At 31.3% G+C, this 23,709-nt stretch overlaps 1 protein-coding gene and 1 long non-coding RNA gene across 12 annotated transcripts in view; one reads left to right on the forward strand and one right to left on the reverse strand.

Moving 5' to 3' along the window:
- The window catches only part of LOC105202902 (tight junction protein ZO-2), a 54,564-nt gene that overhangs the window by 26,733 nt on the left and 4,122 nt on the right, over positions 1-23,709 (forward strand). For all 11 annotated transcript variants that reach the window (XM_039446897.1, XM_039446898.1, XM_039446899.1 and 8 more), the window contains 12 exons: positions 934-1,103; positions 1,909-2,111; positions 6,068-6,493; positions 7,697-7,763; positions 7,842-7,992; positions 8,182-8,333; positions 8,869-9,163; positions 9,268-9,439; positions 9,644-9,869; positions 9,940-10,114; positions 14,369-14,578; positions 22,860-23,204. In XM_039446897.1, the coding sequence (XP_039302831.1) occupies positions 934-1,103; positions 1,909-2,111; positions 6,068-6,493; positions 7,697-7,763; positions 7,842-7,992; positions 8,182-8,333; positions 8,869-9,163; positions 9,268-9,439; positions 9,644-9,869; positions 9,940-10,114; positions 14,369-14,578; positions 22,860-23,204 (2,592 nt within the window). The remainder of the gene's footprint in view (positions 1-933; positions 1,104-1,908; positions 2,112-6,067; positions 6,494-7,696; positions 7,764-7,841; positions 7,993-8,181; positions 8,334-8,868; positions 9,164-9,267; positions 9,440-9,643; positions 9,870-9,939; positions 10,115-14,368; positions 14,579-22,859; positions 23,205-23,709) is intronic.
- LOC120357156 lies at positions 17,466-20,399 on the reverse strand. Its single transcript, XR_005574347.1, has 2 exons — positions 19,525-20,399; positions 17,466-18,962 (listed from the first exon to the last, which is right to left on the reverse strand). It is a non-coding gene; the product is annotated as an uncharacterized LOC120357156 (long non-coding RNA).

Consider the following 23,709-nt stretch of genomic DNA (forward strand, 5'->3'; position numbering starts at 1 on the left):
TTTTCTCATTATTTTTGAGCAGCTGATCCGCACCCATGCTTGAGTAACCTTAAAAATGAAGGTTTTTTTAGCTTACTTTGTGTCTCTCAAAATTTAAATTGTATACCAAACGATTCTATATAATGAGACAATAAATTAACTTGAAAAGTTAATCATAGTTTTGGAAATATGGAAAGTAATTTATTAGTCAAATTTCCAATATTATTTAAGCACAATATACGCAAAAAGAAAATTAAAACTTTTGATAACAGTGCGAATTTGACTAGAATTAGTCAGAGGATAGTTCTCTGAGCATCATAAAAATTTTTTCTAATCTTGTTTAACTTTTTCAAAGGGTTGAAACTGTTTTTTACTAACGTTTTTTTACTAAATTTCTCGAAAACAAATAAGTATACGAAAAAATGTTTAGAAATAGTTGTCTGACTTTGAAATTCTACACAAAAAAGTCCATAATTTTTTTGTTAGACTAACCTTTTGACCGAAAAACACGTCTAAAGAGAGATAATTTCTGAAAGTAACTTTATAATGCGAGCAGTGGGTTCGAATATTTCAGCGAGAAATGACTTATCGAATCGATATCAAAACGATATCAGTTTGATGATTTCGACGTCGAATCAATATCTATTTGACATCAATCCCATTATCATTTTTCACTGAGATGTTGACTTGATGTGGAAAAAAACTGTAAATTGTTATCTTTAAATTGTAAATTATTATCTCTCATGTTCTTATTAAGTTTAATAGGTAAAGAAATATAATAAGGAAGATTTAGAAAAGATTGATTATACTGTCTAAAATCTTTGGAGTGGAATTCCACTCTTTTAGATGAAATTTTAATCCAAAAAATTTAGAGAGTATCCTTTATAATCCTGAAACGGTATTGTTTTTCACGATTGGCAATTTTTTAAATATTACATTTTCTTTTTATTTTAGACTGGTGACAGAGGATGGGAGATTCACCATGTTACGGTGACCAGAGTCCCCGGCTACGGCTTTGGAATAGCTGTGTCAGGAGGTCGCGATAATCCTCATTTTACTAATGGCGATCCAGCGATCGCGATCTCTGATGTGCTCAAAGCCGGCCCGGCTGAAGGAAAATTACAGTATGTATACCAACAGTTCAACGTAGCAATAAAGTTTTTTCATGTATGATAAATGCATACATTTTATCCTATTTTAAATTTCACACGTTAATTTGAAGTTCGTTTACCGCGTTTCTGATTAGTTGTTAATTTTATAATTATTTAATTGTTTAATTAGTATAAACGACTTGTATAATCATTTAACATAATAATTAACAAATTACAACCATTCAGAAACGCGGAATAGCTTCTTTTGTGTTTTCAGGTTGTTGTTGACGAAACTATTTTATTTTTAACATTTCCAATTTAAAAATAGCTTATTCAACGCACCGAATTTAAATACAATTTTTATTAATAAGCGGAAATTTGTCTGTGATGATTCGTCTTAAACGACAAATTTTGCATTCATTCGGCATGGAGAAAAATATTGCGCGCGTTCTAATATATTTGTAATGTTCTAATATATTAAAAAAAAAATACGTTTATTAATATACTTATAATTATTTATTATTTGGACTTTTTAAATATATTTAAAATATACATTGGTTTTTTTCCCTTTTAGCCAAAAATTTAAATTACAATCTCTTATTTTTAGTTTTCTTATAATTTATATTTATTAATATTTACATATTGTAATTATTAATTAAAGCTTTATTTATGTAAAAGCAATTTAGTTACAATTATTAAAATAATTTAGTTTTAATTATGAAATGAAAATAGATTTACTTTAAAGTAACTCAAGAATACGAATCCTTAGTCTTTAAGTTACTTCGGTATTAGGTAACAGAAACCATCATCTGAATGTATATATGTATATTGTTTACAGAGTTAACGACCGTATCATCTCCGCAAATGGAATATCGTTGGAAGGCGCCGATTACGGGGCAGCCGTGCGGGTCCTGCGAGATTCCGGTTCTACCGTTTTATTAGTTGTTAAACGAAGAGCTTCCTCGAATTCACCCGGTTGTTTAGGCAACGGAGTGCCCCAGAGTCATCGGCTCACACTCACGCGAAACAATAAAAAGGATGGTACGTAATTAGACAGCGTTTAACAACCGCGCGATGACTCGCGCTTCTCGAACAACACGTACATCCGGCCGTTAGTATTTCGTTCAACGTCGTAATCCGATTGAAGCAATGCTTAATCTAATTTAATTCTGGAGCTCTATTGTAGATGAATTTTTATCCAACTGCTAATTTAAGTTTAGTACAATTTTTATTATTTTATTGAAATTTTGATAACTTAATGTAATATTTAACAAGATTTTACATTAAACTTTTTTACATTAGACCTTTGTTTACATTAAAATGGTGTTAGTTTAATTATTCTAGTTAATTGCAGTCTAAAATAGGAGTAAAAATTAAAAAATTCTTAATAATGGAAAAAAGTTCTCCATTTTGTAGATAAAGTTTAACCCAGAGTAGTATTACCGGGGTCTCTTTTAAAAGGTCGAAACAAGAGATTTTTTGGTATTTTTTTTTAGCAACACTTTTTTAGCAACACAATTAATAATCAATATATTTGACTTAAAGTATAAAATAAGCACTCGAAAATCGATTAATTTTTCGTCGGATAATTTTTTAATAAAATATGATAATACATAATTTCATAAATGTACAAAATTTTGAAAGCTGTCACAGCTGGAATAAAAATTAATTTGTTCTAAAAAAATAAAAATTGATTACATGAAATGACGAAATCGAACGAACGAACGTTTCGACTCACTTTGGGGTCATCCTCAGCGTATTATTATAATAATGAATTCTTGAAAAATATCTGGCCTTTATCAGTCCGCAAAGCAGGAAACGGTCGAGTCACCAACGGTTTGCCAAATCCGTAGTGGCATCTTTGCACGTCGAAGATGTCGAGGTGACACCAAAAAACGAGAATTACGAAACATCGCAGCCACATTAATTGGAACACGAATAATCATTCTGTCATTACGGAACACAGACGAAAATGTAACCACGATTTCGATTGGGAGAACATAAAAATTTTAGAACGTCTCTTAAGCATGCGATTAATATTTGAAATGCTCTACATTTAATTACAAAACAATAAGTCTCTCAATTTGTAAACAGACACTGAATGCCTGCGTCATGCGTACCTCGCATTATTATTGCAAAAAATAGTAAGAGATTCAATATCTTTTTGAACGATGCACAAAACAATTTACGATTTATTTCAATTTTAATAATTGATTCGTCATCAAATTTATTTATATTTTTATCCGACACGACCTCTTCTTGTTCCGCTCTTTCTCTGTTCTCATTTATGTATTTATTCATTAATTTGACGCATGACTTTCTGTGTTTCGTTAAGTAATATGTTTCGCCACTATAATCAGACTGATTCGATCTAATACAGTCGCTAAATAATTGTACTTGAGACAAGAAGCACGTCTCTTGCGGAGCGAGAATAAATTTTCGAGTGTATACTTTTGACAGGAGAATATTTCCTAATGACAAGCATTATCCAAGTCGCTGGTTTTCATCAGTTTTAATTGGTGAGTCACCTTGCGACAGTCGTAATTAATGAAATTGTTCATCATTTAAAATATAAAATTATGTAGAGAAGTGTCGTCTCTTTCGACACCGTTACGTCTCTTAAAGATGCCACTGCGGATTTGGCAAATCGTTGGTGACTCGACCGTTTCCTGCTTTGTGGACTGATATAGACTAGGTATTTTTCGAGAATTCATTATTAATACGCTGAGGATGAACAAAGTGAGTCGAAACGTTCGTGCGTTTGATTTTGTTATTTTATTTAGGATGAATGAATAGTTATAACATTATTAATTGTATTTACGTACCTGTACCCGCGCTGACTCTCATTAGCTTTATTTTCAATTGTTTATTGTTTAAATTTCGAGAGTCTTGACTTAATTGCATATTATTAGTTTAAAAGTAATTAGGTTATAAAATTGTTAATTTGACTTTTGTGTTGATGAGATAAAAATACATAACTTTAATAATAGAAAGAAATGGAACATAATTTTTACTATTTCAATTTATTTTATAACTTAAAAAAAACGAAGCGTTGTGAAACAGAAATAGAAAAAAAATAAAATCTAATATCTGAATTTTCTATGATTCATTGATTATTGTTTAGATGGCACATAAAACATAGTTTACAATATTTACATTATGTATACGTAATACAAACTATTTATATTTTACGTGTAAACATTCCGATGAAAACTAATTAATACTAAACTTTGCATATTCTTTTACTACTATTTTAACATTATTTAAAATTAAAAAATATTATTTTTTTGTATGTTATACATTGATCACTAACACAACTTAAAAAAAAAAAAAAATGAAATGATAAATGGCTCTTTTGGACATCTAAAGAAAAAAAAAAAACTTTTTTTATTTAAGAGAAATGGCTATCGTTGAAATTTTATTAAAAAAAAGACGCAATTTTTTAAAGTTGAACATAAATCTAATTCTTAACTTATTGTTAGCTTTTTTTGAAATATTACGTTTAAACACTTTGTCAAAATCAATATATCGATTTTTCGCTAAAATGTGCGTTTTTTGGGTCTCAAAAAACGAAGCGTAAAAAAATTCTACGTTACGAATCTTTTTAATATTGAGGAATTCTATAAAATTGTAAGTTGATCGGTTGAATTTTTATAACATAATGGTCATGCGTTTTGAAAACCCACGTTTCGAGAAAAAAACACGTTTAAAGTTTTACCTTCAGTTTATATTACAAAAACATTCAATTTAGTTTATATTACAAAAAGTGAATCATCCACTCTGAGGGTTGTAGAGCATTGTACAGAGGTAAATGCTTTTAAAAAATGTCTTTACTCTTGCCTGCGGCATAATCTCCTTCCTTGTGGTGCTTAACGCGCGCATCTCTGCATAAAGCATGTGATTTTCATCTTCCACAGCGGTATATAAATATAATACGTATACGGACCAATTTTCACTTGCATTGCTTAGAGGATTTGCAGTAATGTGCATCTTTGTTAAATGTACGTGTACATTGAAGAAAATCACTAAGTTTCAATAAACATTTGTTTGTATATTTGCAAGAAAATATTTACTAAATATAAATATATATTTATTTAGTAAAAGGACGACTAATTAAATTTAATTATCAGTTTTCTTTAATTAACTAAACAATTACGTACTGCAAGTAAATCTTTCTTGCAAATATACAAATAAATATTTTATGAAATTTAGTAATTTTTTTTTTAAGTGTAATAAATGTGTTTGGGCTAATTCAACAGTTGTAGTGCCATCGTACATGGTTTCTCGTAGCAATTTTCCATATAGTTTGTATCTATAATTTAATGTTAATTTTACAATATGAAAAATGCTTATTTTTATGATATAAAATTAGCGGATAATGTAGGATTTTCAAAAAAGGTAACTTTGGTTCTGTGAGTTTAATGAATTTTAATATGAATAACATAAAAGTAATAATAATAACATAAAAATCAAATACTTTTATTAATCAAAAATTAAAAGCTGCAAATATTGCGCAAATATATTGATAAAATAAAATATTATAAAAAATAATAAATTATTTACTTTCGATTTTATCACCTTTACCAGCCAAGTTGGGGTCAGTCATGCGCTATGAATTTTTCGCGCCGACATAATTATTGAAATAATAGCAGTTAAGAATTGAAGTTTTTTTTAGGCGGGGTATAAGCGCGTGTAGCACGTACTGTACCGGCGTACGCAATGCGAGAAATTTTGCTCGTACGCGAGTGACCCCACGTTGGCCAGTAAGGATTAAGACATCAAGCTTTAAAAATCTGTGAAAAAAAATTATATATTTTTTTAACCCTTCTAAGTGTATGTACTCCTTTAATTTTTCAAGCTAATATATCTAGTTCGATTTCTGGTTTAATCTTCAAGCTTTTAATTTAGTTCTCCATTGTCATTTTTTTTTATCTTTATTTATCTTCACAATGCGTGTGATTTTTACAAGCGGTGTAACTCGCTCTCTCGATTTCTAGATTTCGGAATTGTGCTGGGATGCCGATTGTACGTAAAGGAGGTTACGCGGGAGAATATCGGAGTGAAAACTGGGGACGTGTTAACCCGAATAGGCAGCGTCGCCGCTGACAATATGAGTCTGAAGGAAGCTAGAAAGCTGATGGACCAGTGCAAAGACAGACTCTCGATCGTAATTACGCGGGATTCGTACTGCCACGTGCATCAGCAAGGTAAAGGGGATAGCGGTGAATACCTGTCGGGTGCGAGTTACAGTAGTCAGAACTTATACGTTCCGCCACCCACGAGGCAGCCCTTGGAGGACAAGAGTAACCTCGTGCCGAGGGGTCGTTCGCGGGGTCCGCTGATGGATGTGTCTCTCAGCCAGCTGGATCTACCAGCGACGCCCACTGTAGATCCACCCAGACCACCTCCGCCGAGACCGGAAGGTATGCGTATTTCGATTGCTTTACATTCGAATAGAGAATAAAGTTTTAATAAGGGCCCATACAATGCAAAAAGATTGCAGCAACGTTGCAGAAGTATTTCATTGCAGGACGCAAACATGTTGCAAAATGTTACTGTAAATATAGTTGCAATATTGCAGCAATGGTAAAATATTTGCCTTTAGAAATACTGCAATGCAATGTTGCAATATCTGTACCTTGGTGCTAAAAGAACCAATGTTCAAAATTGCCAAATTCGAGTTATACAGGGTGTGCAAAAAAAGTGTGGAAACCCCTAAATATTTCCGTTCCCTTGCATTTCACAAGAAAATGTTTCAGACAAAAGTTGTAGTGTTTCGAAAGATCTATTTCCTGATTTTATCAGTTTGACCTTGGATGACGTCGCCAAGGTCAGATCGAAATCACATTAATTTTTTTAAATGGAACACCCTATTTTTGATTCCAGAATCTAATAGCTGATGTCAAGACCTTTCCAAAATACTGTAAGAAAGTTTTATTTTCGTTGAGTACTTTCCGAGTTGTGAGGCTTGAAAGCTACGGTGTAGTGTAACTTTCAAGCGTCATAACTCGGAAAGTCTTTAACGAAAATAAACTTATTTATAGTGTTTTGGAAAGCTCTCGAAATCGACTACAAGAACATGCAATAAAAAATATAGAATGTTAGAGAAGTACTGATACCCTTTAATTAGGGACCTTCCGATACTTTAATATTGTATCTTTTATTGCATATTCTTGTAGCTTATTTCGAGACTTTTCCAAAACACTACAAAAAAATGTATTTTTGTTAAGTACAAACCTATTTTGAAAATGTTCAAAATTTTCAAAGATCAAATTCTTATCTTATGTGAAAAGACTGGAGAACTTCCTTAAATTTGAAGAAATACAGATGTACATACATATTACCAATCTCAAGTTTATTTTTTTGATCGAAAATTTCACTGAATATCTTCAATCTCTCTTTTTCTTTTAAACTTTTAATGTTGTTTTGATAATGTAGTACATAATATCTTAAATTAGGATTTTTTCTGTAATATTTGTTCTACTTAAAATTGCTTAAATAAATAAAATATTTCCAAAATGACGCAATTATTATAATAATAACGCAAATATTATAATAAGAATTATTTTCTTTTTTTTATCAAGGATGAAATCCGGCCAAGTTTCATTCACTTTTTTTTTTTATAGATTATTATAGTACGCGTAGACAATTGTATGATGAAGATTCGGTCTCGCCTCGGACGAAACAGCCCATGTAAGTCAACAAAATTTTATTCAGTTTCTTTACTATCAGTTAATACGTAACGTTTATTTTAATATTATTTGTGTACAGGCCGGATCCCCGATTTATTACATTCCAAAAGGAAGGATCCGTAGGTGTGCGATTAAGCGGCGGCAATGAAACCGGGGTCTTCGTAACTGCAGTTCAAGCGGGAAGTCCTGCGTCGCTTCAGGGTCTTCAGCCAGGAGATAAAATTTTAAAGGTTAGTTACACAACATGTGATAAGTACACCTTACCATTTAGATTTAGATAAGCTAGATCCTTATTCCAAAAATCCAAAACATTACATTATTATGTAGTGTTTTTAAAAGAAATTAAGATTTCGAAATTAAATACATTTCGATATCTGAGCATTGGAAATTTGCAAAGAAATGTAAAATTTTCGCGACAGATAAACGACATGGATATGAAGGAGGTCACAAGGGAGGAAGCCGTACTGTTCCTTCTTAGCCTGCAAGAACAAATCGATCTTATTGTACAACATCGACGTCAGGAATATGACCAAATTGTCGCGTCTGGCAGAGGCGATTCTTTTCACATAAAGTGAGTAACGTTTACAACACAAGTTAACCCCTAAACACATAAGTGGGTCTAGGAGACCTTCCCGAAAAAACTTTACCTTCGTGCCATTTTATTTTAGTTAAGCAATGAAGTTGGTCAATTGTAGCAGTCGATAGAGGAGACTTCAAACTTTTTTCCACTTAGCTCGAATCTTTCTTCTCAATCCGTCTTCACACTGTAAGCGATCGAAAATCTAGGGAAATTTTCAATATGTGTTTAAGGGTTAATAATCCTCTTAATGAAAATGAAAATTATATGTTGCAAGATGTTTAGAATAACTGAACTATTTTAATATGCAAACAAAATCTTATTAAATGTTATTTTAAGCTATCAAAATTTTCATAATCAAAACTATACACTAAACTTGAATTAGTACTTGGGTAAAAAGTCACTCCATAATATCACTCTAGGATTTATATAATCTCAGTTTGAGCTTTAAATTTAATTTCATTGGTTAATGAAAAGCGATTATTAAAAATATATACTGAAGACGTACATATTTTCATAAAATGCATAGAACTCACTTTCACTACGAGCAACCACAAAAAGGTGAGATGAGTTTTCGCAGCGGCGACGTCTTTCACGTGGTGGACACTCTTCATAATGGCGTCGTAGGATCGTGGCAGGTTTTCCGAATTGGACGAAATAATCAAGAGGTACAAAAGGGCATTATTCCCAATAAGGCCCGGGCTGAGGAGCTTGCAACCGCGCAGTTCAACGCGACGAAGAAAGAGATGAGTGCCAGCGAGAGCAGAGGTAGCTTCTTCAGGAGAAGAAGAAACAGTCATAGACGCTCGAAATCGTTGGGAAGGGTATGAATACAACAAACTCTTTTCATCTATATTTTTATAAGGACTAATACTTTACCAATAATGGTTGATTAGATTAATTTTCATGTTCCTTCTATATTTTTTAGGACCACTGGGACGACGTGGTGTTCTCCGACAGCGTCAGCAAATTTCCCGCTTATGAACGTGTGATCTTAAGACATCCTGGATTTGTTAGGCCTGTTGTTCTTTTCGGGCCCGTAGCTGACCTCGCTAGGGAAAAGCTTCTCAAGGATTTCCCTGACAAGTTCACTTCCCCACGTAAGTAACTCATACACATTCAACATTAACCCATTTCTCTTCACTGTCTCATTTATAGGATTTTTCCCTATTTTTCTTCATGTGTAACCAATTATTTTTTTCAAAATACTTCTTAAAACGAAACATCAGTAATTTAATTATAGATTAATTGTTTATTAAAGAAACTATGTATATGCTTTTAAAGTAGAATGATTGGATTTGTAGAAATGGAAAGTCAAATGGAGGATGGCACGGGAAAGAATACCAAAACATCTGGTATTATTCGTCTGAGCGCGATTAGGGAAGTGATGGACAGGGGCAAGCACGCATTGCTCGACATCACTCCCAACGCCGTGGATCGCCTAAATTACGCTCAATTCTATCCAATCGTCATTTTCCTGAAGGCCGAGACGAAGCAAATCATCAAAGAGATGAGAGCTGGCATACCAAAGTAAGAGCGAGAAATGAGCAACATTTATTTCATTATTTGATTAAATTCTACATGCAATGTGTGATTACAGATCAGCGCACAAAAGTAGTAAAAAGCTTTTGGAGCAGTGTCAAAAGCTCGACAAAATCTGGGGACACGTATTCAGCGCGGTGATCACTCTCAATGCACCGGAAGCCTGGTATCGGAAATTGAGAGAACTTATCGACCGCCAGCAACAAGGCTCGCTATGGATGAGTCAAACCAAGGTAAAACTATTCGAGGCAACATGCAAATTTAGGATCGTAACTAGAATACAATTTGACGACTTTGTACGAGCAAATAATAATAATAATAATTAGAGGAAATTTATTATTTGCTCGTATAAAGTCGTTTTAAATTGTATTCTAATTACGTTTGTAAATCAGCGAGCTTGTTCTCTACATTTTAAATTTAGAATATTTGCTATTTGGAAAGATCTGGAAAGCTCGATATTTACAGAAAATTTAATTTTTTGAAAGTCATGAATTTTCATATAATTTTATTGGTATTTAGGGAAATTTTTAGTTTTATTTTTAAATATTTTGTTTTTTTTTTAATTTTCATCATTTTTTGAATATTGTAAAATCGACAATTAGTATGTAATAAGTATAGCTATAGCATATACAACATCGTATAACTTGCGATTTTTAAAAAATCAAGGTAGTGAACAATATTGTAACAGAAAACCAAAAGTACCTGAGCCAAAAAAGGTCCAATTCTTGATGAAGCCTACTTTTGAGTTACATAGAAAACGCATATATCAAACGCGTAATATGATCATTGTTATTTGTATATTATGTGCAAGGTATCAGAGAATTGTTAAAGATTGTCAATATTGCTAATTTTTGAGTTAAAATTGCAAATGGTCAAAAATTTTTCAAAAATTAAAAGATTAATTAAAGACCAAATTAAAAATAATTGCAATGTTTAAGAGCAGAGTAAAAAGATTTTCATTTTTATGATTAATAATTATTTTGAAACTGATTTTATATATTTAGTTTCTTTTTTATGATTTTTAATTTATTTTTGATTCAGGCTTTGTGATATTCATAACCATTTAACAAGGTTTAGTGTTTGAGTTTGAAAAAAAATTGGTTTGTTTATTTACAAACATTGCATAGGAAAGATATATTTTTGTGAATAGTCGAAATAAAGATTGTTTTTTTTTCACTTTGTTTATTTCAATATCCCTAGAAATATAATTTTTAAATAAAAAATGAAATAAATAAAATTGGCCTTATTCTCGGTTCAGGTACCTTACATCAGACAAATGTAGCACTTACTCTGTATTGTGGTCTATAAGGTCTTTGCTATACTGTCCTATGAGTTTCGTAGCTTTAATTGTGGAACAGGATAGATATAGACTAGTATTCATAGTCAATTCTCATTTCAAGACTGTCTTAAATAATGTCTTAAGATGCTAATACGGTTCTCTGATTGATTGATGACATTTTAAGATGGTACTTAAGACAGTCTTAAATATAACAATTCGACTATGAATACCAATCAGAGTTTCATAGAATCTTTGTTCTTCACTACTTTACTGTATAGATTTTTAACTTTGCTTGCGTTCCAATTTATTTCAAAGTTACATTTAAATGTTCTCTAATCTTATTCGTAATTTTGAATAAAAATACTTGGAAAATCTGGAAATTTTTTTATAAGATTTGATCAAACGCTGAAATTATACTGTAGAATGCGCTTGGTTTCTTTCTGTTTTATGTACTTCAAGTATGGAAAATATCAGCATTCGTTTCTACTAAAAAAAAAAGATATCTATCTGGGTGGTTTTTGATTTCTCTTTCTCTTTTTTTGTCCTGTTTTCACTTTTCTCACGAATATCACAATCTTTGTTGCTAGTTAGTATACAGGGTGATTATTAATGAATGACTTTTTATCATAGGAGCATGATTTACCGAGCATGATTTACCCGACTTTTTACCATAGGAGCATGATTTACCGACGGATACGTATTTCTAACATATTATTATATTAGAAATTACAAATAAGTGCTCTTATGATAAAAAGTGGGAACATTCATTAATAATCACCCTGTATATGCTCTATTTACTTTTACGGTGATCTTACAGCGAATTCGATTGGACTCACTAGTGCGCACTGGTGCACACATTAAAACCGCCGTACACTAATCGACGAAAGATATGTACTTATTATAAACATATAAACAGATTAAATTGTGAAATCCTTGATATTTTATTATGCTTTGATAAAAAATATATTTTATCATTCAGGATACTTATATTTTATTTTCAAATGAGATTAGATATCAGTGTACAGCCTCTTTAATATGCACCAGTGCGCACTAATGCAGTCCAATCAAATTCGCTGTTGGGCATAATTTCGAGTCTGTTCATTGTAGCCGATATATAGCCGATACACGGTGTGGGACTTATCGCATCGGTCTATACACGCTCATACTCCACCTCCCATCCTCCCACCTCCCGCACTTCCCGACGATAACGTGTATTACGACGAGAACAAGAATCACGACGTGCTTCTGTCGCACCATCAGTCACCGATATCATCTTTCATGCGAAAATTCCCGCCACTCCCACAACCACCTCTAAATTCAGGCGTCATCCGTGAGCAATTTTTCGGCTATATATAAAACTTGCTTGATTTAACCCTTTAATTAATCAAAAATGTGTTGATAATATATATGTGCAATATTAATATCGTAGAGCTCTTTGTTGAGCTAAGTTGCAGTATTTTATACAAATAACGCGCGACATTTGCTCGTCTGCTACAACAACGACGTAATTAAGAAAATAACGAAATTTCCAATTTGAATGTTTTGAATTAAAGTTTTTAAATATTCTTAAATCTCAGTTTTCAGATATTATTCCGTTTTGATGGTATAATATCTGGAAACTGATTACAGAAGATTAAAACTAAGATTAAATTGTTCAGAAGTATTGAATTCTTATCAGACTCCTTTCTTTTCTTAAATAATTCAAAAAACGATAATCTTTAATTATGTCACTGTTTTAATAAAGAAACGGATATTAATTATTAAGAAAAAGCAAAAGCTGTAAAAGATTAATTATAATCCTAAAGGATATAAAGATATACATATACATTAAAAAATAGCAGTTAAGTTAATTAGATTATTTTAATAATAGCAATAATAGAATCAATTTTCGTACATTCATAACTGTATATTCGCGTATATTCGTTTAAAACAATTAAAGGGTTAACTCTGCATGCTGTGTGTATGCATTTCTCTATTTTGCATGACTGTACCTATCGCAATGATCTACTTTCTTTTCTCACAAAATTTTGTCAACTTGCCGAAACTTCCAATTCCAGTGTTAACTGCTGAAAATTCAAGAAAATAAGATTTCGCAGATTGATTGCAATGTAATTAAAAAAAGGAAAAGTTTAGTATGTATAACTTTATTATATACAGAGTGTCCCAGAATTAGCGAAGATTTTTTTATGAACGAATTCTTTGGAATATCCTGAATCAAAAATCCTAATACGAAAATGTCGAGACTATAATACATTTTGAATTATAAATTATTAAAGCTATCCAATTGTAGCGCCCAGAGTTCGCGCGCTCAGGCATGGCACATAGCACAGTAGTAAGGATGCTCTTGTACACTGGCTAAATTTCTACATATTAACTTAATTTTTCATACAATAATGAGTCACTTTTAAACTTTGCCTTGATCATCACTGGTTATTTAATTTAAATTACTCATGAAGATTAATGTCGACCTAGTGTTACGAAATGTCAAGCCATACATAATTCAAACTATGAAAACTATCTAATAAAGTACGTCAACATACCTCATTTGACAGTTCACTACGGTATTAAATGCCATTCCTGAGCGCTCGAATTGGACGACCTTAATAATTTATAATTAGAAAAATGATATAGCCTCGACATTTTTGTATTAGAATTTTCGACTTAAAATATTTCGAAGACTTTGCTTATAAAAGAACCTCCGCTAATTCTGGAATACTGTGTATATAACTTGAAATACAAATTTATTATACACAATTTAAAGATAAGGTTAAACTATAGTTTCTTTTTTATAATTAACAGAATAAAGGTTAATTATAAAATTATCAAAATTTTTTCTTTTTTTTTCATTTAATTGAAATTGACATTTGCAAATAACTTATTTGCTTATGCACGCTTGTTGAAACACACTACAATTTTTTTTCTACATGTGTCTTGCATGCCTGTGAATGGGCGTTTCATCATGCTATTCATTGGAACGTACGACCGTAGTTGTACGTCCTAAGAACGTATGTAGCTTCTAAGAAAGCATATTACAAAAATTTTAATACAAAGAATATTCCTACAAATGACATGATTCGTTCATCGCACTTCATTGATTGTTAATATATCTGAACAACGTAACTCATTGTGTCGTCTGGTTATTAATCCACGTTACGTACCGTGTGTATCGTTCGCCTAACGTGATGTCCTCTGTGATCTACGCTCGTAGCCGGAAGAAGCCCTCTCGGATGACTTCCTATTCCCGATGACTTCTCGCCTCTCCTACGCTTCCTCTCCGGAGAGCGATCTGGAGCTGAGCCCAGCGCCTGTTATTCCCGGCACTTTGGGCCCACCATCGCGACTAAAGAGCAGCTCCGATCCGAGCATCGCCACTCAGGACGATACTTCTGCACCGCCTCCGTACTCGACGAATTATCAGGTAATATATGTACATTTTGATCCGTTCAGAAATAAAGACTTACCCAGATAGCACGGGTGTGTGAAGTTGGCACCCCTGTGGTACGAAATCATAGTTCTGTTAAAGAATTCTGAATTATTCACAACAAAAGGAAGAGTTCTCGATAGTTTTTACAAATAGTTTTATCTATTATAACAAAAAAAATTAATTTTGAAAAATGGGGGTGCCAACTACACATCCAACACTAGCACCGAATAGTTCTGAATAGCTAATTCGATGTTTTTTAACGAGTACTAGAGTTCTCGATATAAAAAACTGTTTTGTTTCAGACAAAAGATAAAAAAAAATAAAAAAGGTACGTTAAGTCCGAATAGCTCTGAATAGCATATAAGATTCCTTTCGACGAGTTCTAGAGTTTTTTTAGAAATAATTCTAACTAAAAAAATAAAAAAAAATTGGAATTGAATTCTCCTAAGTGGTATAAAAAAATAGTCGAAACTTCAAAAGTTATTAAAATTTTTTATAGAATTTATAGAGGGCTATTTAAAACTCTCAACAGACCTGCGAGAACTCTTAGAAAATTTCTCACGATGTCGACTTTAATTGTTTTAGAGTGCAAAGAATTATTTCAGAGTTCTCGGAGTTTTGTTGAAGGTTTCCAATAGTCTCTGATGAGTTCTATCAAAAAATTTAATGAAAAAATCTATAGAATTAAAGACGAAGAAGTTACGGACAATGGCAAATGTCGACTTTGTATTTTCAAAGTGTGAAAAATTTTTTAAGTGTTCTGGAAGTTCTGTTGAGAGTTTTGGATAGCCCCCAATGAGTGCTATCAAAAATCTTTATGACGAAAATCTGTAGGATTGAAAACGAAAATGTTACGGACGATCCACTGTGGTCTGAAACGCCCGAAAAGCGAGTGTATAAAGTTAGCCGCCCTTTTTTTGAAAATTACTATTTTGAAAGTTGTTCCAGATTGTTCTAACTTTGTTCCACATTGTTCCAAAGCGATATTATTTTATTTCTAACGGTACTTCAACAAAACAAAGAAAAGCTATTTTTCTAGCTGGTCTCCTCTTTTAAAAAAATTACACAATTTCTTATTGCTATAGATTGTTCTAGTTGTTCCAAACATTGTTCGAAAAAGACAATTCTATCAGTGGTACATAAGTCGCGTACAATAAAAAAAATTATTTTTTTTTAGCTGGCCCCTCTTGTTTTGAAAATTACTGTTTTGAAAGATGTTCCAGAATGTTATAACTTTGTTTCACATTGTTCTAAAGCGATATTATATATACATAAAATCTTGATTCACGGACATCAGAGTGAGCCCCGTTGCCAATCGGGCAACTATCCGAAGATGCGCGGGAATCCCGGAACAAAGACATTAAAAACTTTCGGAAAGGCTTTTCCTGAAAATGTTCCAGGAAAAAGAGCATGGAAGTTTTTCACCGGCTCCTGGTATCTTCGGATCCTCTCATTAAAAGCTTGAGCAATATGCAGCTCAAGCAAGGAAAAAGTTTGTCATCTGAGGCCTTACAACTTTTATTACCTCCAGATGATTCTACAAATCAATGTATTCTTGATATAGCTGAGAATTGTGAACCTGCCCTAGACAACGATTCGGACTAAATTTTTTAATACGTATTTACAACTTTTTAAATACAACTTTTTGCAATATTCGAAAATAGAAGCTGTTGCGTTGTTATTGTGAAAACTGTTTTGAATTTCGTTAGTATTATATTCGTATTTCGCGATCCCAAAAATCCTTATATACAAATTTACATTAAAATCTAATAACATTTTATTAAATAAGTCAACTATTTTAGATCCAGAATTTGGAATTTTTGATTTTTGCCCTCAATTTCAAATTTAGCGACCCCAAAAACTTTTATATACATATACAATTTCAATCATATCCGAACCTTTTTCGATCTTTGGCCAGCTTTTCGGACGTTTTAGATCACTGTGCGATCGCAGATTTCGACTTTGTTTTTTTGAAGCACAAAAAATTTTTTAAGAGTTCTCAGAGTTTTTTTGTCAGTTTTAAATAACTCTAGCTGAGTCTGTCAAAAATTTTAATAAAAAATTTCATTAAACTAATATTTATGAAGGTGCAATTATTCTTTTGAGTATCACTTTTGTATATTTACGCCGATTTTTTTTTTACTTTCTAGAGCGGAATTATTGCTAAAATATATCAAGCATTTTTGAACTATGTGCTACATAAAATCTATCTAGATAACACTTTAATATAAACTTTTTTCGGAAACGAGACACGTGATGTTAGCATCCAATGTTTTAATTTGCATTTTTATCTCTTTAATGGCTAGAACTATTTCTTAAAACTATCAGAACTTTAGAACTATCGGAAGTCTACAGAACTCTAAAAAAAATTTTTTTTGAGCTAACTTTGTAAGGATGTCTTTCTAAATTAGCACATTCTTTGCACAACACTGGGTTAAACTGGGCACTGGGCACAACATTGAAATTTTCTGTGTCGTCAATAGTTTCTTGCACATAATCAAATTCTTTTTTAAATAGTATTTCTACGTTAATATATAAAGTGGGAAAATTTCTGTATTGCACGTATTTACAACTAAAATATTTTGTATATCTAATTATATTTAGTATATCTAAAAGTAGTTTTTGCATTAGGCAATCGACGCTGCAAGTAGCGTCGAGAAATTGTACATATCTTGTACTTAAAATTTTACATACATTTGCTTTTTGTAAAATTTCCATGTGAGTTTTACAATCATTTATTGTAATTTTCCCGCGGGTTAAAATGTAATGCGCTAATTTTAACACTGGATATTGAAAATCTTGGATGCAATTTTTATAAAATTTTTTTTGCCTATCGCATGTGCTAATATTTGTACATACCAGAGAATCAAAAGCATATATATTTTTTTACACATACATATTTATTTTTAAATTAAAGGCTCTCGCACATCTTGCCATTTCTTAATATTGGTACATCCATGAATTTATGTGATTGTACAAAATTCCAGTCTGAAAAAGAATTCATATAAGTTGGATGTTCTCTTTTTTTATTTGGTGTAATTTTTTCGCCCCAATTTTTATTTACTTTAAGAGAATTTTTTTACTCTAAATCGAATTCATTTGCATCTTCTAAACTTTTATCATTTATCGCTTTATTTATTTTTAGATTTTCTTCAAACACGTTTATCTTTTCCATACTGACGTCTTGTACATCACTAAAATGGGATTTGCTTACGGCTTCTTGTAAGCTTTTATTTATTGCTTTGCTCATTTTTATATTTGCATCATTTATATTTTCCATATTGACATCTTGTATATCATTACAATCGAATTCGTTCGCTTACTTTTCTAAGTTTTCATAACTTATTGCATTATTTATCTTCATGTTTTCATGAAGTATATATTTTTTTGTATTTTCTCTACTATTATCTTATATCGAAAACCTCAACCTTACTCGACGAAAGATCAACTGAAGAGTTGTTTTGTGATACACTGGTGTTATCATTAATTTTAGTAGTTACATCGATATTCTCGTTCGCAGGTTCCTTTAAAATGGCTTTTATTTTTTTTCTAACTGATTCAGTTTTTGAAAAGGTAGATTTTGCTGAGGCTTCTTTAACGCGATCAATGACGTGACGATAAAATGAATTTATCGACTCTTTGAGGCAATTTTTAAAAGCTCGTATTTTAATATTAGCAAATTCCGTTTCAACGCTGATGGAAGACGTTGCAACGCAATTTCTTATGCCAAATGCCATATCATAATACCAGTACACAGAAGAAGATAGTATATTAAATGTTTTACATTTTCAGCAACTTCAATACGTATTTAATGTTTCGCCATCCATATACATACTATTGCCACTGGAAGACCAGCGTCTCTACAAATATATTATAAGTTACAGGGAGTGTTTCTTTTTGGTTCATTATAATATAATAGCAAGTGTTTATTAATATAATCTTTTACATCAGCTTTCTTTCCACGTGCAATTGCGATAGACATCAACAAAGCCGTACTAAAATTGTAAATAATTATTTTAGAAATCGCGACATTATCACTTAAAATCGTCGAAAGCTGAGTTGTTATTGCAGTTGCAGTATAATCGGCAAATAACATTTGGAAAACAGATACACTTCCTGCAGACAACACGCTCATACATTAATATAAAAATACGTGCATTGATTTTATATGTTTATATCGTATTTTTTTACTATTGGTTCTGTAGCGTCAATTGTCATGAATTGTCATAACTCATCAAATTTCAAGTTTAACTTGTAAAGCAATTTTTGCTCCTTCGTCCAATAATGATAGAAGAATGCCGATGATCCAACTTTTTTATGATTCTTCCTATGTGTGTCGTATTTTCCGTGTCAACTATGTTACTTATTGGTAACAATCCTAAAAATTTTGAATATAAAAAATAAAGAATTATTATTTATATTTAATTATCTCGGTTAAACCACAATAAATTTATTAATTTTATAGATATGGGATGGTATTATTTTGTACAAAATAGCAGATACAATTGAAGAAAATATTTCAAAAAGATAATTTTCTTCTATTTTAAATTAGGACTATAGTTCATGAATTTTTCAAAACTTTTAATTATTAAGTAAATAAAAATTATTTTCACTGAACACTATAATACTAAAATATTAATATTAAAATTAATACACGGTAATTAAATAAGGATTTTAATTTATAGGAAAGGTGATAATATGACATCTATTTTCATTTTATTGAATAACCTTGTTAATAACTAATATTTAATAGCCATAGTACATCTTTTTCTCTATTAATTAAAATATTTATTTACTGTGTAACTCTGTTCATTAACAAAATATATTCCCGCAATTTAATTATTTCTAATAATTTCTTTAGAAATTTTAATTTTTGTATATTACTTATTTATAGTACTTTTTATTAAATATTAGTATTTACGTAAAAGTTAATAAGTTACCTGTGATACTCAAACGTTTTTCTTGCGTTTCACTTTTTGTTTTACGTAGAACATCAGTGTTTGGTAGAATAGGAGGATAAGGATCGCTAAATCGAATTAAAGTTTTTGCTTCATTTCATACATATGTAGGTAATTGCGTCCGTTTTTGTGTCAAAGATTGCCTGCTATATCTAATCTTCGCTTTCCTATCAATTGTCGCCTCGTTGTATGGATAAAATCGGACTTGTAGTCTTTTATTGTTTTTTCTGACAGAATATTTTTGTTTTTAACTGAATAATTTCCAATTAAGCTGATTATTCTTGCACCACACTCTTTACATTTTCCTTTTTAATTTAATGGATGCATTTTTTTCTAATAGATCCTTTAGCATATGTTTTTGTACGTTACCGTACGTGCGTTCATGGAGAACGCCGGTCACAAAACCACGTTGTCCCGCGGAAGGAATGTGTCGCGTTGGGTGCGTGGGCGAGAATGCTGGACTTCTCTAAACTTTCAATTTTACGCACGGAATATTTCTAGTGATTTCGTTAAGATGATGCAGCTCGTGCGAGAGGTGATCGAGTTCTGAAATACATCGCGATGATGCAACGCATGATAAGCGCGGCAAACGCGCCCTGTCGAGCGACTAATGCACTAGATTTTTATCCTTTTAGGGAAAAGAGTATAGCGCGCGCCTTCCTAGAAATTTGGTCGGTACAGTAAGGCTATTATACTAAACAGCATACTTATGTAAATGACCAAACACAAGAAATTCTTAAATTTTCCCAAAGTTTTGTTGCAAACAAGTCTGTCTATTTAGGTTTTAAAATAACATATTTTTTATTATCATTATAAACAGTTTCTTTCGGTTTTATAGAAAGCCATTCTGTTGTCGATGTTATTATATTAAATTTATAGACAAAGTAGTAGTTGAGGTGTTTGGATTAAAGGTTTCGTCAATTGTAGTTTCGTTCGTTAACAGAGTGATTGAAAATGCGTGCAGTGATACTTAAAAGAATAATTGCAACTTATTGCAAAATATTAGTTTGATGAAATTTTTCATTACAATTTTTGATAAAACTTAATTGGAGCTATTTAAAACTGACAAAAGAACTTCTAGAACTTATAAAAAAACTTTTTGTACCTCAAAGAAAAAAAAATGAATTTGAAACCTGCGATTGTCCGTAACATTTTTGTTTGCAATCCTACAGATTTTCATCATAAAGATTTTTGATCTCTAGAACTCATCGGGGACTATCCAAAACTCTCAACAGAATTCCCAGAACTTTTAAAAAAATTTTTTGCACTTTGAAAGTACAAAGTTGACATTTGCGATCGTCCGTAACTTTTTCGTTTTTAATTCTATAGATTTTTTCATTAAGGCTCCTCAGTACTCGCCGCAGTCATATTGAAGTCGTGACGTCAGAAGCGAGAAATTGCGTGAAATGACACGTAATTTTGTCCGACATGCCATTTGTAAATAAAGCCAATTTGGATAAAACAGACTAATTAAATGGCTTTAAAACACTTCTAAATATCGATCGCGACTATCCTTTTTCCACTTAACAGTCAGTAAATAGTCGTAAAAAGCATGTAAAGTGAAGCTATTGAAACAGGAAAACACACGGTGCAATTTCTAAATAAAGCTAATTTGAATAAAACAGACTAATCAGATGGCTTTAAAACATTTCTAAATATCGGTCACGACTATTTTTTTTTCGCCTAGCAATCAGTAAACAGTCGTAAAAAGCACGTAAAAAGTGACCTAATTTAAATAGCTCTTGATGAGTTCTATAAAAAATCTTAATGAAAAAATTATGTAAAATTAATTGGGATTTTAACATTTTTAACTATGACCGCCTCAGGATATTCCATTTCTATCAAATATGAGTGTGCAGTATGAACATAGACGTGGAATATCCTTTTTGAGGTAGCCATAGTTAAAATCCTAATAGTTTTGAAGTTTCGACTATTTCTTTATACTACTTTTGAAAATTTAATTTTTATTTATTTTTTTTACTTTTTTCAGTCAGAGTTATTTCTAAAATGTATCGAGAATTCGTCGAAAGGAATCGTATATGCTATTTAGAATTATTTTGACTTGACGTACACTTTTCTAATTTTTTTAATTTTTTTGTCTTAATCAAAGAAGTTTTTTTTATATCGAGAACTCTAGTACTCGTTAGAAAACATCGAATTTGCTATTCAGAACTATTCGGTGCAGCTATAAAAGTAACTACTAAATTAGTTATTAAAAAAAATTAATTAAAAGAAGGAGGTAAAATTATAAATAGAATAAAAAGAAGTTAAGTTATAACAATTGAAAAAAGTAATTCTAACTGTAACTTTGTTACAAGTAACAATGAGTTTTAATATCCGATAGATCTCTTTTCAGCAATTAAACTTGAATAAAAATAAAAAATTTCAATCTTTTCTTCACACACACACACACACACACAAATACATCATAACTCGTAAACATAAAGATTCTCGAATAAAATTTTTATATAATAAATATGTAATTTTTTTAATTTTAATTTTATATATTTTATTATTCTATTTTTTTCTTTAATTTTGTTTTATTTTATATATTTTAATTCAGTTCTTTTTATTAAAATGTATGACTCGTCTCTGACTCACAAGGGAACCTCTCAGAGTGTCACGCCCTGATTTTAATAAAATTTTACACATATTTAGGTAACATAATTAGATGATTTTAGAAACTATCAGTTGCTGCACATGTTCGATTTTAAGAAGTGAAATCAGTCTTCATGTGTACAGCGATTTTTAGCTTTATCTCGAAAACCATTTAAAATATAAAAAAATGTTTTATACAAAAGTTTCACAATAAAATTATATCTATTTATTTACGTCAATAATATTTTTTAGAATAACTCTTTAAGCAATTATTTAAAAAAAGTTTTTTTAAATTATTTAAAAAAAGTTTTTTAAATAATTATTTTTTAAAACTATTATTAACGTGAATGAATAGAAGTAATTTTATTGTAAATCTTTTGTACGAAACATTTTTTGAATAGTTACCGAGATATAACGAAAAAGCGGAAAATCACTATACACATAACAAATGATTTCACCCCTTGAAACCAAATATACACCGCAACAGATAGTTTCTAAAATCATCTAATTATTAGTTACTTAAATGTGTGTAAACTTCATTAAGTCGGGGTGTGACACTTTGAGAGATTCCCTTAGTAAAAATAAATTTCTAAACGAGATTCAGACAACTTTTTGGAATATCGGTTAAAATTTAGCAAGTTAATTTTACAATTAATTTTTTAAACTAATAAAATCAATTTTAATTATTGCTTACAATTAATGAGTATGTTCTTTTCTAGCAATCGTTTGAGCAGCAGAAGAGAAGATCCCAAGGTGGAATGGGGGACAGCAAGTACGGCTTTTCCTTGTCCGGTCAAAGGAGCAATCAGTCTGGCTCACCAGAATATCTAGGGAGTTCCTTCGAGCCCAGATCTCCCCATCACAGTCCACCGGATCTTCCGCCTCGAGTCGATCGAAACGCAAAACCGATTAATCAAACGCCTCGGGGAACGATAGGGCGATCCGTCCAGGAACGTCTAGGAGTAAATAAAACTGACTCAATTCTAGATATGGGAAATTACATCAATGCGACTCCTCACAAAGCAAACGCCACGTCATCCCTCGAACGGGCGCAGCCAAAAGCGGTAAGCTTCGATATTTCTTCTTCTTTAATGCACATGTTTTAATTTAAAGCTCCGGTTGCCTCAGCCGAGAATTCCGCGTTGACGATAGTGACGTACTGTCACGGACAAAATCAGAACTAATAGGCGCGAAACGTGACAGATTGATGAGGAAATTTTGTTATGCATATCATTTCGTTGTTCATTTTCGTGTTTCATTGTAAAAATGTGATTTGTCTTGTATGTATCAAATTGTATGTATGTATAAAAAAAAAGAATTGCAAGTGAAGTTTCTTTGAATTTTATACACACACATAAAATCATATTTTTCATTTCTTTCAATAGCTATCTGTGTGTTTTCCTTTCTGAATATGCTTTACTTTACGTAGTTTTTACAATTATTTATTGACTATCTCGCATAGCACGTAATATTACAGCAATATTTCAGTAATATTGTTGTTATATTGCAATATTACGTGCTGTACGGGATTAGATGAAAAAAAGGATAGTATAGGTCCATTTTTACAAG

Source organism: Solenopsis invicta, chromosome 3, assembly GCF_016802725.1.
Source record: "Solenopsis invicta isolate M01_SB chromosome 3, UNIL_Sinv_3.0, whole genome shotgun sequence".
NCBI classification, from domain to species: Eukaryota; Metazoa; Arthropoda; class Insecta; order Hymenoptera; family Formicidae; genus Solenopsis; species Solenopsis invicta.